The sequence below is a fragment of the Coregonus clupeaformis genome, chromosome 16, assembly GCF_020615455.1.
Source record: "Coregonus clupeaformis isolate EN_2021a chromosome 16, ASM2061545v1, whole genome shotgun sequence".
Lineage (NCBI taxonomy): Eukaryota > Metazoa > Chordata > Actinopteri > Salmoniformes > Salmonidae > Coregonus > Coregonus clupeaformis.
This window is the reverse complement of record NC_059207.1, coordinates 36599076-36617362: the sequence shown is the minus strand read 5'-3', so window position 1 is coordinate 36617362 and position 18287 is coordinate 36599076. Positions and strand designations below refer to the sequence as shown.

The 18287-nt window shown below is 42.5% G+C and overlaps 1 protein-coding gene across 1 annotated transcript; it reads left to right on the top strand.

The window, feature by feature from the left end:
* The first annotated feature begins 1747 nt into the window (after window positions 1-1747).
* Window positions 1748-14268, top strand: LOC121584160 (alpha-1A adrenergic receptor-like). Its single transcript, XM_041899997.2, has 2 exons — window positions 1748-3478; window positions 12737-14268. The coding sequence occupies exons 1-2, from the start codon at window positions 2575-2577 to the stop codon at window positions 13273-13275; spliced, it is 1443 nt and encodes a 480-aa protein (XP_041755931.1). The 5' UTR covers window positions 1748-2574; the 3' UTR covers window positions 13276-14268.
* The last annotated feature ends 4019 nt before the right edge of the window (window positions 14269-18287 follow it).

The following is an 18287-nucleotide window of genomic DNA, read 5'->3' as shown; positions in this document are numbered from 1 at the left end:
ATGGGTTCCCATGGCTGAGCAGCCACACACAAGCCTAAGATCACCATGCGCAATGCCAAGCGTCGGCTAGAGTGGTGTAAAGCTCGCCACCATTGGACTTTGGAGCAGTGGAAACGCGTTCTCTGGAGTGATGAAACACGTTTCACCATCTGGCAGTCCGATGGATGAATCTGGGTTTGGCAGATGCCAGGAGAACACTACCTGCCCCAATGCATAGTGCCATCTGTAAAGTTTGGTGGAGGAGGAATAATGATCTGGGGCTGTTTTTCATGGTTCGGGCTAGGCCCCTTAGTTCCAGTGAAGGAAAATCTTAATGCCACAGCATACAATGACATTCTAAACGATTCTGTGCTTCCAACTTTGTGGCAACAGTTTGGGGAAGGCCCTTTCCTTATTCCGCATGACAATGCCCCCGTGCACAAAGCGAGGTCCATACAGAAATGGTTTGTCGAGATCGGTGTGGAAGAACTTGACTGGCCTGCACAGAGCCCTGACCTCAACCCCATCAAACACCTTTGGGATGAATTGGAACGCCGACTGTGAGCCAGGCCTAATTGCCCAACATCAGTGCCCAACCTCTCTAATGCTCTTGTGGCTGAATGGAAGCAATTCCCCACAGCAATGTTACAACATCAAGTGGAAAGCCTTCCCAGAAGAGTGGAGGCTGTTATAACAGCAAAGGGGGGACCAACTCCATATTAATGCCCATGATTTTGGAATGAGATGTTCGACGAGCATATCCACATACTTTTGGTCATATAGTGTATTGTGAACATATATGCTCAATACAAGGCCAATTACACATTGCCATCTACACTGAGTGTACAAAACATTAGAAACACCTGCTCTTTCCATGACAGAGACTGACCAGGTGATTCCAGGTGAACGCTATGATCCCTTATTGATGTCACTTGTTAAATCCATTTCAATCCATTTTTTTTTCAATGACCTGAAACAGCGTTTTCCTGCAATCTAGAGCCATAATCATTATGCTTAATTCTATTTCAAAAATATGTATATTTTTCTGCATATCTAAGCCTACCTCTTGATCTGTCTCTATCCTCCTGACTGGTGTTTCTTTTTTTAAAGAAATGAAATATGCTTCTCTGCATAGCTGCTAAAATCTGGGTAAAAGATTGAAAGGAATGTGAGTCTTATTCAGTACATTTAGTTATTGCTTGCTTTTCTACCAACCTTGCTAGCAGGCTTGCCAGCTAAGATAGACAAGCTAGCTACTCTAACTTGATTGATAGCCTGAAATGGCTTCTTGGTAGCTAATTATGAGGTTGGGAGATTGGGAACCTATCTGGGCTAATTAAAGCCAACTTCATAAAATTGCTGGGTGGCTAGTAGTATTACAGAGAAACAAAAACAAAAAATTAAACAAAATAATATTTTTCAAACAGGACAAATCTGAGGGGGCACGTGCCCCTGTGCCCCCTGTGGGCATGACGCCTCTGCACTCCATTGATCAGCCAGAGGAGAGGGCTTTCCAGAGACATGCTCTCGCTCCCATACAATGGCGATGGATAGGAGCCAGATAGGTCCTTTTGTACAGCTAATGATATTGAAACATGCTGCAGAATGCAAATTGTGGCTGTCTGAACATTTTTTAAAGATGCACTTGTCTGATGAGAGTTTATTTTGCATGAGATCTGTTGTGGAGGTTGGATGTCATACCAGCTTACACTTTGCCTTACTCGAGTAAAGCATCATTGTGGCTGTATCTCTTTTTTACAGGGGGAGTCACGCCACAGACACACAGTGACTACTGAACTCATCCACATCCAGACTGAGGCTGTTCCAACATTCAGAAGACTTGGACAGACTTGCCCTGGGTCTGGCCTGTGTTTTCACCTGTAATAACCCTCCTACCTCCTACCTCCTACCCTGGCAAGGGGTCTGGTCTAGAGCTCAAGCTTTAACAGTGAGGACATCATTCAGTATTCACTTCCAGTTGGATTGGACCAAACTAAAACCAAACTACTCAGATTGACACTTTTACAGATTGCATATGCTTCACTTCCTCTTCCCTCTATTCAACATTTCTTTATATGATACAGACTTGCACTTGTTCACTTTGGTCTAGCTATTGGGAAGATCAGAAAGAGAGGGACCCCAGAACCTATGCCTATGATCATGATCCTCAGTAACCAAGTACTACTCTGATAGGTCAGACTGTCAGAGTCGACTCCACACTCAATCAAATATATTTTAGGTCTCCAGCTGTATTATAACTTGTGGCTTAACATCAAGGACAATCTCAAGATGGAATATCTTTTGTTTGTTAAATAGCATTCCTCTGCATACACAATGTTTGTCTCTCTCAGTGTTTTAAACAAGCCCATGACGTTCTATTTTTTGATTAATCATAATTGCACATTAGATTAAGATATCATGAGTCAAATTATGCTTTGACATGACAGACTTAATGTGATCATTATTTTAATGGCTCTCAGGAAAGTGCTCTGATGTCCTTGTCTTCTCTCAGTGAACTTAACTGTCTGCAGTTTGTCTATCAGTCTACTGTTCAGTACAGGGCAGGACAGTGTATCAGTACTGTAAAGAGAACAGATGGTTCCTATAGCAGACAACATGAACATGACCCCAGAGCATCCAACACATAACTGCTCCAACTGCAGCCAGGCGTTTGTCCCAGAGCTCAATGTGGTCAAGGCCGTGGTACTGGGACTGATATTTGGGACAATTATTGTATGTGGGGTTTTTGGGAACATCCTGGTTATCTTGTCGGTGGTCTGTCATCGACACCTACGAACAGTCACACACTACTTCATCGTCAACCTAGCGGTGGCAGACCTCCTGCTGAGCTCCATCGTTCTGCCCTTCTCTGCCACCTTTGAGATCCTAGGGTACTGGGTGTTCGGACGCCCCTTCTGCAATGTGTGGGCAGCAGTGGACGTGCTGTGCTGCACAGCCTCCATCATGAGCCTGTGTGTGATCTCAGTGGACCGCTACATCGGAGTCAGCTACCCGCTGCGCTACCCAGCCATCGTGACAGAGCGCAGGGCACTGCTGGCCCTGGTTGGCCTGTGGGCTCTGTCTGTCACCATCTCCATTGGCCCTCTGTTTGGCTGGAAGGAGCCGGCGCCAGAAGACGAGTCTATCTGTAAGATCACAGAGGAGCCTGCCTACGCCATCTTCTCTGCTGTGGGCTCCTTCTACCTCCCGCTGGCCATCATACTGTCTATGTACTGCAGGGTGTATGTGGTGGCCCGCCAGGAGAGCCAGGGCCTGAGAGAGGGGCACAAAACAGACAAGTCAGATTCAGAGAGCGTAACGCTGAGGATCCACCGCGGCAACACAGCCGTGTCTGAGGACGAGGCCCTGCACAGCCGCACACACTTCGCCCTGTGTCTCCTGAAGTTCTCCCGAGAAAAGAAGGCTGCCAAGACCCTGGGCATTGTGGTTGGCTGCTTTGTGCTCTGCTGGCTGCCTTTCTTCCTGGTGCTGCCCATAGGTGAGTGTTAACCATTGTACCCATGCTCCTTACCTTGTAGGCTGTGCTCCACAGCTACCATGTCATGCTGTTAAAACCACCCCCTCTTGTATCTATACTTGGCAAAGGAACTTATAAGGTTTTGTAATTAAATTGCATTGCAGAGATGGCTGTTGGTGGGATGGAGGGTGAGGGGGGGGAGTGTTGGATGACTCCCAAAATAGATTTTCACAACAGTCTCTGGTGCCATATCATGCATGCCTTTCTCGTGTGATACGGTACCAACCATAGAAGCAGAACAACTTTATTTACATGTGTAATAAATAAGTTATTTTATGTTATGTAAGGTTGTTGGATGTGGATGATGTAAAAAAAATTCTCTGGCTATGTGCTATTCTTCCATTAATCAGTAATGGGCTACATCTGCAAAAATGTCCTTTCATTGATGACAAATTAAAACCATCTGAAATAACTACAATTTTGCATCAAAAGAGTTTACACATGCAAAATGTATATTTCCTCCCCATCCTGTTATTATTTTACCTTCCACACACGACTGCTTTGAAGTCTAATTTAACTACCAGACTATTATTTTATTAGTATATGAATATAACGTGGTATTTCATGTGGTATTTCATGAAATAGTTTCAGTAGCTTTTATTTCAGACCACACAAAATGTTCAAAGAAAAGTATAGTTGCCATAAGCGTTTTCTGATGTTAACACAAGCTTTGAATAGTTATTTTAAAATTAAACTGATTGATGAAAGTTTCAGATTAGCCAAAATTATCCTCACTATTTCATGTTTACATAACACTTGATTTTCAGGCAAGCCAAAATACCAGTCTAAAGAAATTATCCTACATTAGAGACTTGAACTACACGCACACATGCATGCACACACACACACACACACACACACACACACACACACACACACGTGTGCATCACAGGAGGCTGCTGAGGAGAGAACAGCTCATAATAATGGCTGGAACGGAGCGTATGGAAGGGCATCAAACACCTGGAAACCATGTGTTTGATGTATTTGATACCATTCCACTGATTCCGCTCCAGTCATTACCATGAGCCTGTTCTCCCCAATGAAGATACCACCAACCTCCTGTGGTGTGAACACACACACACACACACACACACACACACATTAAAGAGTGAGAGTGATAGAGAGCTACTGAGAGACCTAGAGTACGTTTGGAAAAAACAAAAATATAAACGCAACATGTAAAGTGTTGGTCCCATGTTTCATGAGCTGAAATAAAAGATCCCAGACATTTTCCATACGCACAAAAAGCTTATTTCTCTCAAATGTTGTGCACAAATTTGTTTTCATCCCTGTTAGTGAGCATTTCTCTTTTGCCAACATAATCAATCCATCCACCTGACAGGTGTGGCATATCAAGAAGCTGATTAAACAGCATGATCATTACACAGGTGCACCTTGTGCTGGGGACAATAAAAGGCCACTCTAAAATGTGCAGTTTTTTTCACACAACACAATGCCACAGATTTATCAGGTTTTGATGGAGCGTGCAATTGGCATGCTGACTGCAGGAAATGCCCACCAGAGCTGTTGCCAGAGAATTTAATGTTCATTTCTCTACCATAAACCGCCTCATTTTAGAGAATTTGGCAGTACCTCCAACCAGTCTCACAACCGCACTGGCGTTGTGTGGGTGAGCAGTATGCTGATGTGAACAGAGTGCCCCATGGTAGTGGTGGGGTTATGGTATGGGCAGGTATAAACTACGGACAACGAACACAATTGCAATTTGAATGCACAGAAATACCTTGACGAGATCCTGAAGTCCAGTGTGAGGCCCATTTTTTAAAAAGGTATCTGTGACCAACAAATGCATATCTCTATTCCCAGTCATGTGAAATCCTTAGATTAGGGCATAATTAATTTATTTCAATTGACTGATTTCCTCATATGAACTGTAACTCAGTAAATCTTAGAAATTGTTTAATGTTGTGTTTATATTTTTGTTCATTGACATTATTAATTAATTTCCAAGACACTCTTATCGATTAGTTATCCAGCCACAGCCTTAAGTGCTTGTCAAATTAATAGTTTGGATGTTATTTGAATTGGTTTTCAGAAGGCCACTGATGGGTTACAGTGGCTTGCGAAATTATTCACCCCCCTTGGCATTTTTCCTATTTTGTTGCCTTACAACCTGGAATTAAAATGGATTTGTTGGGGGGGGTTGTATCATTTGATTTACACAATATGCCTACCACTTTGAAGATGCAAAATATTTTTTCTTGTGAAACAAACAAGAAATAAGACAAAAAAACAGAACGAGCGTGCATAACATTTCACCCCCCCCCCCCAAAGTCAATACTTTGTAGAGCCACCTTTTGCAGTAATTACAGCTGCAAGTCTCTTTGGGTATGTCTCTATAAGCTTGGCACATCTAGCCACTGGGATTTTTGCCCATTCTTCAAGGCAAAACTGCTCCAGCTCCTTCAAGTTGGATGGGTTCCACTGGTGTACAGCAATCTTTAAGTCATACCACAGATTCTCAATTGGATTGAGGTGTGGGCTTTGACTAGGCCATTCCAAGACATTTAAATGTTTCCCCTTAAACCACTCAAGTGTTGCTTTAGCAGTATGCTTAGGATCATTGTCCTGCTGGAAGGTGAACCTCCGTCCCAGTCTCAAATCTCTGGAAGACTGAAACAGGTTTCCATCAAGAATTTCCCTGTATTTAACGCCATCCATCATTCCTTCAATTCTGACCAGTTTCCCAGTCCCTGCCGATGAAAAACATCCCCACAGCATGATGCTGCCACCACCATGCTTCACTGTGGGGATGGTGTTCTCGGGGTGATGAGAGGTGTTGGGTTTGCACCAGACATAGCGTTTTCCTTGATGGCCAAAAAGCTCAATTTTAGTCTCATCTGACCAGAGTACCTTCTTCCATATGTTTGGGGAGTCTCCCACATGCCTTTGCTTATTTTTTTCTTTAAGCAATGGCTTTTTTCTGGCCACTCTTCCGTAAAGCCCAGCTCTGTGGAGTGTACAGCTTAAAGTGGTGCTATGGACAGATACTCCAATCTCCGCTGTGGAGCTTTGCAGCTCCTTCAGGGTTATCTTTGGTCTCTTTGTTGCCTCTCTGATTAACGCCCTCCTTGCCTGGTCTGTGAGCTTTGGTGGGTGGCCCTCTCTTGGCAGGTTTGTTGTGGTGCCATATTCTTTCCATTTTTTAATAATGGATTTAATGGTGCTCTGTGGGATGTTCAAAGTTTCGGATATGTTTTTCTAACCCAACCCTGATCTGTACTTCTCCACAACTTTGTCCCTGACCTGTTTGGAGAGCTCCTTGGTCTTCATGGTGCCGCTTGCTTGGTGTTGCCCCTTGCTTAGTGGTGTTGCAGACTCTGGGGCCTTTCAGAACAGGTGTATATATACTGAGATCATGTGACACTTAGATTGCACACAGGTGGACTTTAATTAACTAATGATGTGACTTCTGAAGGTAATTGGTTGCACCAGATCTTATTTAGGGGCTTCATAGCAAAGGGGGTGAATAGATATGCACGCACCACTTTTCCGTTATTTATTTTTTCGAATATTTGTAATTTCACTTCACCAATTTGGACTATTTTGTGTATGTCCATTACATGAAATCCAAAATAAAAATCCATTTAAATTACAGGTTGTAATGCAACAAAATAGGAAAAACGCCAAGGGGGATGAATACTGTATAAACAAGAGAAAGGAGAATGGAATATATTTGAAAAGCCTAAAATTGAAAAATACGTTGAGATGAAGCCTCCCCATGTGTGTGTAAGGTTCTGTATTTATTTACTTTTGCAAGGCATGGGTGGGTAGTCCCCTTCTTTTCAATGTTTTTATAAATGTTTTTATAGTCCCTACCAGAGTGCCTCTGTCCCAGTCATCTTCTCAGTGTGATCAAAGAGCTGCTGTGGTAATGCTGCTGCTGAGAGCTGAGCACATGCTGCCGGACCTGTTAGCTGCTCATATTTCAATAACACACTTGAGCCCCCACTGAGCCAATAAGTCTTCCTGGCATTTGACAAGATAACAGTTTCTCTCTCTCTCTCTCTCTCTCTCTCTCTCTCTCTCTCTCTCTCTGCTTTTTTTTTTTCTCTCTCTCCCTTCTTCCCCACCTCTCTCTCTCCATGTCTCTGTCTCTCTCTCTCTCTCTCTCTCTCTCTCTCTCTCTCTCTCTTTCTCCCCAGGATTGTCATCTATTGCTCTTGCTTGCAACTCACTTATCACATAGAGGCATTCTCAACAATGTGACCACAGCAGGAAGGACAGATAAAGTCATCCCATCATTGCTTTTGTTGAAGGACAACCTCGGGTCCCCTTTGTGGTTGTTTTAGAGAACAATCTGGAGTTCAGCAAAAGCTCAAATGTCTACTACACTCACTGCTTGTTAGTTTCATAATTTTAGTATAGGATGAATGTGTGAAGGAAATACAAATCAAGTGTTGTTTTTTTTATCGGTCCAACTCCAGACTTCCTAAACCCTCAGGGTTCTGATTTATTATACGCTCTCATGCTCATAAATATAGCAATCGCAATAGAGAGCTGGGTCTTCTTGGTGGTTATTCTACTCCCTTACCATGGCTGGCTGCCCTTTCTAACAAAACCATGAAGGCATCAAGGACAACATGTCACAATGTTATCTATTATTATCCTGTTAAATATAATGATTTTCCATTTAAGATTGATTGTGTTAGAATGGGGATGGTTATTTTTGTTTGCTTTTTTTATTGGGACAGGCTTTATAAACTAACCCTTGTGGGGATTTGAGTGGGTCAAAAGGTTAAGGAGGGCTATCCCTGTCTTGGCAGTGTGCTTATTTTGAGACTGGTTTGTTCCTGTTTCTTCTTGACATTCCAGGAGCCGTTTCTGAAGGCATGACCAAGAGCTAAGCAACTGTTTACTCACATGTTCACAAGGGTAGTGGTATTTTGCACCCTTCCTGCTGGTGCTGTGGTTGTTAGTCAGTAGTTGCTATGGTGCCAGCCATGTATCTTTGATATTGTTATCTTAAATCATTATCAACAATATTAATTATATTTGGTGGTGGTGGTGGTAGTGATTCTGATAATGATCCCAGACATTTTCCATACACACAAAAAGCTTATTTCTCTCATTTGGCAAATCTGACCATAACTCTATCCTCCTGATTCCTGCTTATAAGCAAAAACTCAGTGACTCTGTTAATAAGGAAGTGGTCAGATGACGTAGATGCTAAGCTACAGGACTGTTTTGCTAGCACAGACTGGAATATGTTCCGGGATTCTTCCGATAGCATTGAGGAGTACACCACATCAGTCACTGGCTTCATCAATAAGTGCATATGACGTCATTCCCACAGTGACCATACGTACATACCCCAACCAGAAGCCATGGATTACAGGCAACATCCACACTGAGCTAAAGGGTAAAGCTGCCGCTTTCAATGAGCGGGACTAACCCGGATGCTTATAAGTAATCCCGCAATGCCCTCCGACGAACCATCAAACAGGCAAAGAGTCAATACAGGACTAAGATTGAATCGTACTACACCGGCTCCGACGCTCTACGGATTTGCAAGGGCTTGCAAACTATTACAGACTACAAAGGGAAGCAAATGCCCAGTGACACAAGCCTACCAAATGAGCTAAATCACTTCTATGCTCGCTTCGAGGCAAGCAACACTGAAGCATGCATGAGAGCATCAGCTGTTCCGGATGACTATGTGATCACTCTCTCCGTAGCCGATGTGAGTAAGACTTTTAAGCAGGTCAACATTCACAAGGCCTCAGGGCTAGACGGATTACCAGGACGTGTACTCCGAGCATGTGCTGACCAACTGGCAAGTGTCTTCACTGACATTTTCAACATGTCCCTGACTAAGACACTAAGATAACCTGTCAAATGACTACCGACCCGTAGCACTCACGTCTGTAGCCATGAAGTGCTTTGAAAGGCTGGACATGGCTCACATCAACACCATTATCCCAGAAACCCTAGACCCACTCCAATTTGCATACCGCCCCAACAGATCCACAGATTATGCAATCTCTATTGCACTCCACACTGCCCTTACCCACCTGGACAAGAGGAACACCTACGTGAGAATGCTATTCATTGACTACAGCTCAGCGTTCAACACCATAGTGCCCTCAAAGATCATCACTAAGCTAAGGACCCTGGGACTAAACACCTCCCTCTGCAACTGGATCCTGGACTTCCTGACGGGTCGCCCCCAGGTGGTAAGGGTAGGTAACAACACATCTGCCACACTGATCCTCAACAAGGGGCCCCCTCAGGGGTGCGTGCTCAGTCCCCTCCTGTACTCCTGTTCACCCATGATTGCATGGCCAGGCACGACTCCAACACCATCATTAAGTTTGCCGACAATACAACAGTGGGCCTGATCACTGACAACGATGAGACAGCCTATAGGGAGGAGGTCAGAGACATGGCTGTGTGGTGCCAGGATAACAACCTCTCACTCAACGTGATCAAGACAAAGGAGATGATTGTGGACTACAGGAAAAAAAAGAGGACTGATCACGTCCCTATTCTCATCGACGGGGCTGTAGTGGAACAGGTTGAGAGCTTCAAGTTCCTTGGTGTCCACATCACCAACAAACTATCATGGTCCAAACACACCAAGACAGTCGTGAAGAGGGCATGACAAAGCCTATTCCCCCTCAAGAGACTGAAAAGATTTGGCATGGGTCCTCAGATCCTCAAAAAGTTCTACAGCTGCACCATCGAGAGCATCCTGACTGGTTGCATCACCGGCTGGTATGGCAACTGCTCGGCCTCCGACCGCAAGGCACTACAGAGGGTAGTGTGTACGGCCCAGTACATCACTGGGGCCAAGCTTCCTGCCATCCAGGACCTCTATACCAGGTGGTGTCAGAGGAAGGCCCTAAAAATTGTCAAAGACTCCAGCCACCCTAGTCATAGACTGTTCTCTCTGCTACCGCACAGCAAGCGGTACCGGAGTGCCAAGTCTAGGTTCAAAAGGCTTCTTAACAGTTTCTACCCCCAAGCCATAAGACTACTGAACACCTAATCATGGCTACCCAAACTATTTGCATTGCCCCCCCACCCCCACCCCCTATTTTACGCTGCTGCTACTCTGCTTATTATCTATGCACAGTCACTTTAACTCTACCCACATGTACATATTACCTCAATTACCTCGACTAACCGGTGCCCCCGCACATTGACTCTGTACCGGTACCCCCTGTATATAGCCTCCCTACTGTTATTTTATTTTACTGCTGTTGTATTCGGCGCATGTGGCAAATAAAATTTGATTTGATTTGATCTACAGCACTATAGCAGTAGTATGTATCCTTGTCTTCCTGGATGTACAGTATGACAATGTCTCTCTTGGGAAGTAAGCACATATCTATTGGTCATCCATTATTTATTGCTCAATCTATCTTGTTTTCCTTTGCAATACATCACTATATACCCTTTGTTTGGTGCAGTAGAGGGAGAGAATGAGACCAGATGATTTGTTCAGCTTTCTTAAAAAAGTATGTTTTGCGTCACTGTCTTTTTATGGATTCAAGATTTTATAGACAAATGAGGCTACCTGAGTAATGACAATCTTAAATGTATGTAGTTCTGTCCTCGAGCTGTTCTTTGCCATTAATGTTCTGTATTATTTCATGTTTTATGTTTTGTGTGGACCCCAGGAAGAATAGCTGCTGTTATTGTAACAGCTAATGGGGATCCTAATAAAATACCAAATACCAATGAAGTTCCCCCTTAGGGGGTTTTAGGCTCCAAAATGTATGAATTCAGTCATAAGCAGAGTAATATAATTATTGTTGCTCGTTGCACAGTAGGAGTCATCTGAGATGTACTTGGCACGGAATCATATCACTCAAACTTGACCTCCTCTCTCTCCTCTCTTTCTCTCTCCCTCTCTATCCATCTCCACATCACTCTGTCATTTTTCAAAAGCCCCATTTAAACTGTCTCCGACAGCCTCTCCAATAAAGAATTTCACAAGACAGCTCGCCCCATCCTGCCTTTGAAGATAGATGCTCAATTTCAAGGCTATCCAAGACCTCAGCCATTTAATTATTTTAATGTGTCAAGCATTTGGTGTGAAAAGTCCAGTGGTGTAAAAAGTACCCAATTGTCATACTTGAGTAAAAGTAAAGATCCCATAACAGAAAATTACTCAAGTAAAAGTGAAAGTCACCTAGTAAAATACTACTTGAGTAAAAGTCTAAAATTATTTGATTTTAAATATACTTAAATATTAAATAGTAGATGCTATTTTTTAAAAGTATTAAAAGTAAAAGTATAAATCATTTCACATTCCTTATATTAAGAAAACCAGATGGCACAATTAAAGAGGCACACTCCAACACTCAGACATAATTTACAAACAAAGCATTTATGTAGGGCTGACCAGGGATGTTCTCTTGATAAGTGCGTGAATTGGACCATTTTCCTGTCCTGCTAAGCACTCTAAATGTAATACTTTTGGGTGTCAGGGAAAATGTACAGAGTAAAAAGTACATTATTTTCTTTAGGAATGTAGTGAAGTAAAAGTAAAAGTTGTCAAAAATATAAATAGTAAAGTGCCGATACCCCCAAAAATGACTTAAGTACTAGTAGTACTTTAAAATACTTTAAAGTATTTTTACTTAAGTACTTTACACAACTGGAAAGGTTAGCATGTAATGTGCATGTTAAACCATTTCCTCTACTGCACTATTAAGTGTGCAGCTCACACACTCTCACACTCTCTCCCATTAGTCCCTATAATCAGAAGCAGCAGGATTTAAGAAGGCAATTTTAATACAACTAATACCTTGATGTCAATACCTTGACATTGTTAGCTATAGAAATCTGATAAAACTATCAAGTGAACCCAAGCAGAAATAAATGTGTGATGACACTGTGTTTTTCTCAACACAGTCTTTGGTTCTTCTGTAGAGTGTGTACAAAGTATCTGCTTCTTTCACACGTGATCAACATTAACCCTGATTGGATTTAGATTTACTATGAATGTTATAAAGTATGTCACAAAATCTTTATGGAAATATGTTCCTCTATTTGTTTCTTCTTATATCATGTTGATATTGTGATTTACGTAGTCATATCATCAACAAAGACCCTGAAATAACAATCTGGGTTAAACACTTGTTGTTGTGCATTGTGTTGTGATAAAGAGGTCAAGTATGTTAATCAGTTTTCTTCCCTTTGTCTGTGTGTGTGTGTGTTTGTGTATGTGTGTGTGGCCTATTATAGGTTCCATATTCCCGGAATACAGACCTTCGGACACAGTTTTCAAGATCACCTTCTGGCTAGGCTACTTCAACAGCTGCATCAACCCTATCATCTACCCCTGTTCCAACCAGGAGTTTAAGAAGGCCTTCCAGAGTATTCTGGGAGTGCGCTGTCTGAGAGCCCAGCCCAGAGCCACTCATCACCTGGGTCCAGCCCAGCTTCAGGGTCATTCTCTCACTCTAAGACTAGAGGGCCGAGGGGACCCCTCCCGCCACAGCCCCTCCTCCTCCATAGCCCTGTCCCGCACACCCTCCTCTAGGGATGGCAGGGAGTGGAGGGTATTCTCTGGAAGCTCCGCGGCAGGGTCTGGGACAGCGGTAGAGACAGGACGGGCTAAAGTGGCCCAACTGTGCAGTAAGAATCTGCTGAAGACCTGCTGCTGCATCAGAGACAGGAGCCTCAGCAAGGGGCCCAGCCATCCCCAGCCCCCTCCACACGGGACCCTGCCCATCATTAAGATCCACCAGCTGTCTTCGAGTGAAAATGGAGAGGCTGTATAACCAGAGATAATGATGGAGTAAATGATTTGGATCGTCTCTGGTATGAATACTGTAGCTCCTTTACTCTTAAACCAAACGATGATCCACCCTCAAGGTCCAGCGCTATTAAAGGAAACTGAAGTGAATAGTGAATAAATGTCTATGCCCAGTGGAGTTTACAAGGATGGAATAATAATAATAGCTGGAGATGGTGGAAATATTTGAATATTCTGACTGCAGTTACACAATGCCAGTGGATTTGAATTAATGACTGAAGAAACGTTTTTGTACACTAAACCAAGGTTTTACCTTGAGATGTTTATACTTTTTAAGACTTGAACATGAATTCCCCCTGTGCACATTCTCTCGGGCAGTCTTTGCCACTCTTCACACTTTATTATTCAGTTTATTTAAATAGTAAAGAAGAACAGTCCAAATTACTATGCTAAAGTCCCTAAGAGCTAAATATTGCCCCCTCCCGGTTTTTCACAGGGAGATCCGTCATTTTACTGGGATCTACACTTTAGCTATGTCAATATATGTATTATTTATTCCAGATATTCCTGAGAAGATATTGTGGTTTGTGAAGGTATTTCCAAAGAAGGGCCAAATTGTTTGCTCCTTGTGTAATGTTTACAAGTTTTAATAGGTCAAGTCTGTACATAGGTTATTGATGGTAACCTCATATATTGTTCAAAATGATTACCTTTCTCCCAGTGTCTTACCATTTACCAAGCTCTTGTCCTGTTGTGAGAATAGTGTATATGACTGTGTCTACAGCAGGCAGGAACCCAGGAGGATACTGTCCTTCCATGTCACGTATTCCAATAAAATGAATGAGATATTCTCCTTTTTTTTGTTGCATTCTCAGTAATTTCATGAACACATGTTTCATAAACACGCATGGACAATAATACTTTGTACTCCAACATTCCCCTGATACCCCTTTCCTCTACCAGATAGAAGATGAACTTCTGCCTGTGGAATTCTGAGGGATCGTTTCATGGGTTTTGAACTCATAACTGCTCCCTAAACCTCTAAATCCACCATGAATCAGTAAGAAATGAGCTATTGTATATGCACTTACACGCACAAGCGCACACATATAAGTGATTGCATGGATATGCATTGGCCACAGTGTGGGCATAATAATCTTTGCATTGGCTTATCTGTGATTTACGTCAAGGCAAAACAAAGAGTAGTGAACAGGATATGGAGAGCAGATAGTATTGACTGACTTTCCTGAGGTTATTTTCTCTGGGGTGATACAACGTATCTCCAGCAAGTCCTGGTAGCCAAGTGGACAGGCTTTCCTGAGGGGAGTGGCCATAAATACTTGACATTGACTGACATGACTGTGCCCCTCTGTGAGTCATACTGTCTCAGTACTGACGTCATTGAGAGGTTATTGGCTCTGGTCATCAAACCACAGGTAGTATTGATGAGCGATCGGGAGTATGGTGGGGGGAGAGGAAGTGAATAAGAGAGCGAGTTAGAGAGAGACGGAGAGAGAGACAGCGATACAAGAGATACAAAGGGAAGTCCAATTCAATTAAACCTGCATTACTATTATTAAAAGCACACAGTAGCTTTTTTCAGATAATGTAATAACATCATAGAAAAAGTGTGGGTACTGTAAAAATGTACTACCAGAACCGAGTAGATACCCTTCCCAGGTAGATGCTTCCAGTTTCCTGTATAAGAAGTGTGTGGCTGCGTGAGCTGTAGTTATTAAAGAAAGATAAGTTAGTCATGCAGGTTTTTAAAAAGAACAACTGAGAAAGATACTGCATCTTTAAGTCTCTCCACGCTATACCCCCCTGCTGCTCTTTTTTAATGTTCTAATCTACAGTCTTTGAAATGCAACCCCTCTAATGAATTCCACTAATAGAGCTTTGGCTGAAAAGGGATCAGAGTGGAAAAATACAAGTATCCATCTTCTGTTGCAATGACGGACTTTGTTCTTGACTCAGCCCAATGTGACGTGCTGGTGACATATGAAGGCTAGACTTCCATAGAAATACGTCGATACAAAGTTTCCACAAGGGAAAAGATGCTATTCATTAATTTATTCTCAGAGAGAGACTCCGAGAGAGTGAGCGGAATGGGAACATAATAATAATAATAGCTCCCTAATAGTGACTGTCAAATTCTCACTGTTTTCTAGGAACACTTTTAGAAAAAAGGGTTCCAAAAGGGTTCTGCGGCTGTCCCCATAGGAGAACCCTTTTTGGTTCCAGGTAGAACCCTTTCCACAGAGGAAAGGGTTCTACATGGAACCAAAATGGGTTCTACCTGGAACCAAAAGAGGTTCTACAAAGGGTTCTCCTGTGGGGACAGCTGAACAACCATTTTTGGTTCTAGATAGCACGTTTTTTCTAAGAGTGAAGACACTGATGATGACTCAACATGCTCATGTAAAGGATTCCCCTGGAGCTTCTTCTAGAGTTTGTCTACACTGTTTGTTTTCAGAAGCTCTCATGAATAGGGGTGGATTGATCGACCCAATGCTCTCCCTTCTCCTCTCCACTATCAATTAGTGTGCCCTCACATAACTAGATTCAGTCATAATTGGACAACTGCTTGGATACCACTGCTGCAATGGGGCATGGTCCAGGAAAATCATGAAGCTTCTGGTGGACTAATTAGCCCATGTTGTTGCCAGGATTCAGTACCCCTGTCTTTCTCACCAATGTGCGTCTCTCATTGGAGATGAGCCTGGAGAAAGGGAGAAAGAGCCTACTCTGACCACACAAAGCGGACTGTCTCCACCTAGTGTACTTGCCTGTAGCCTACAATAAAAAAAAAATCTACATAATTTCTGCAACTCCAAGATCTCAGAGGTTATTAGCAAGTAAATGCACTGAGTGTACAAAATATTAGGAACACCTTGCTAATATTGAGTTGCACCCCCTTTTGCCCTCAGAACAGCCTCAATTCGTCGGGGCATTGAGTCTACAAGGTGTCGAAAGCGTTCCACAGGGATGCTGGCCCATGTTGACTCCAATGCTTCCCACAGTTGTGTCAAGTTGGCTGGATGTCCTTTGGGTGGTGGACCATTCTTGATACACATGGGAAACCCAGCAGCGTTGCAGTTCTTGACATACTCAAACCGGTGCGCCTGGCACCTACTACCATACCCCGTTCAAAGGCACTTCAATATTTTGTCCCCTTCATCTACGCTGATTGAAGTGGATTCAACAAGTGACATCAATAAGGGATCATAGCTTTCACCTGGATTCACCTAGTCAGTTTATGTCATGGAACGAGCAGGTGTTCCTAATGTTTTGTACACTCAGTGTATAATTCAAGTACATTAATTATCAGAAGAATGGTCAAGGTGCATAAAGATGGAGGAAATCAGATATGACGTCTTCGTTTGAACACTATCCATAGTCTTTTTAAACTCCGGCGTGCGACATGGTTCAATGTGCCTATAAATCAGCACAATCTACTTTTACGTATTTTTTTAATTGCCGCCGTCTTGGAGCTCAAATTGGGATCATGTATACTGTGTTAATGCCAATACAAAAAATTAGTAACGGAGAGCACTGTACAATACGGTGAACTTAGCAAATGAGGTGTTTGTGGTAAGTACATGGGGGTCGTCATCTTAATGCACCTTCACCATTCAAGACAAATCTCATGAACAGCAAACTACTACAGTGAACAACATTGACTATTCGCCTTTAGATTGAAAACAGTGATTTATACTTACTGGATTATATGTATCATTGAAAATACAATTGAAATATTAATCATTACAATTGGAACGAGATTCCTGACATTACTTTAATTTATACATATTTATTAATGTGTTTATTTACCGGTATGTATGTACAGTATTTTATGACTACCAAAACTAAAACAGTTTCTGCTAGCACAATAATTGTTATTAGAGATACACATCAATTTGTATAATTTTTTTAATGTTTAAAACCATTTAAGTCAACACTGATAGTATTCAATGCCGTCAGGAATAAGCATCCCAAAATCCCAAAACATACATGGTCAACAGTTTATCACTAGATGGGAGGGAGGGCAACGACAGTGCTAAAAGTCAGAAATAAAAAAACAAACACTATAGGAAACCTCCCCATCGGCAATTTCCGTACAACACATAGCTTGGCATAACAACCTATACCTGACAAGGCAAGGAGGAGGAAAGAATACAATGCTTGTACAGTATACAGAGAACTGGTCAGATTAATTAGGCGCCTACTGTAAATGTCCCTACTGTACCGTTCACACAGTGCCGAGTGAGTGGTTAATAAACATTGTTCATACTCTGATGCGTGGCACTAACAGTAAGGTCTAATGTGAATAGGTAAGAGGGTAAAGAGAGTGATGATGGAGCACCTGTTAAAAGTGGCTCCCATCGTCAACACTCACAGGGCTAAGAGGAGGTGCTATTCTAATGACTCCAACAATAAGGACAGGAGTCAAACCACATCATCAGTGTAAATAATGGATTTCATTAACATAGCTTTTTCCATTGGATCTCAAAGCACTACTTGTAGTAGCTTATTCACTGACAGTGCTTAACAGGTAATTTTCATAAATACATGGTTCTTAAAGTGTACTATCAATTAATACTTTATAGAATAGGCAGGCAAGTGATATTGAAAAAACAATAAAAACAAACATATCAAATACAAATCAACATTGCATTTCCACAGATTCACCTTTTGCACTTTAGTAGATAGAAAACGAAGACCTGTGTCATGTAATAGCTGACTCCGCTCCCCCCGTGAAGGAGTTTTCACAAATCTGGAATTGCTGTGGTTGAGTGGAAAAAGTAGGCACCACCATCTGCACATACACAGCATTGATTAAATAGCACCTGGTGCAGAGAGGTTGTTAGGGGCAACCTTCTATCCAGCATGGCTGTCAGTGTCATAACAAAATAAACAGCAGTGTGATTATAGGAAGCCTGGTGTCTTGGCGACCTTTAACTTTGGACAGTTCATGAAAAGAGAGAAGAAAAAAGATGAAATAAGAGGCAAAATGTCTCGTCAGTTTTTTGGGGGGGT

Bases quoted from the DNA above. Each gene is read 5' to 3' on its own strand.
- LOC121584160 (XM_041899997.2), top strand. From the start codon at position 2,575: ATGGTTCCTATAGCAGACAACATGAACATGACCCCAGAGCATCCAACA. The intron at 3,479-12,736 runs GTGAGTGTTAAC...GGCCTATTATAG, and splicing joins CTTCCTGGTGCTGCCCATAG to GTTCCATATTCCCGGAATAC.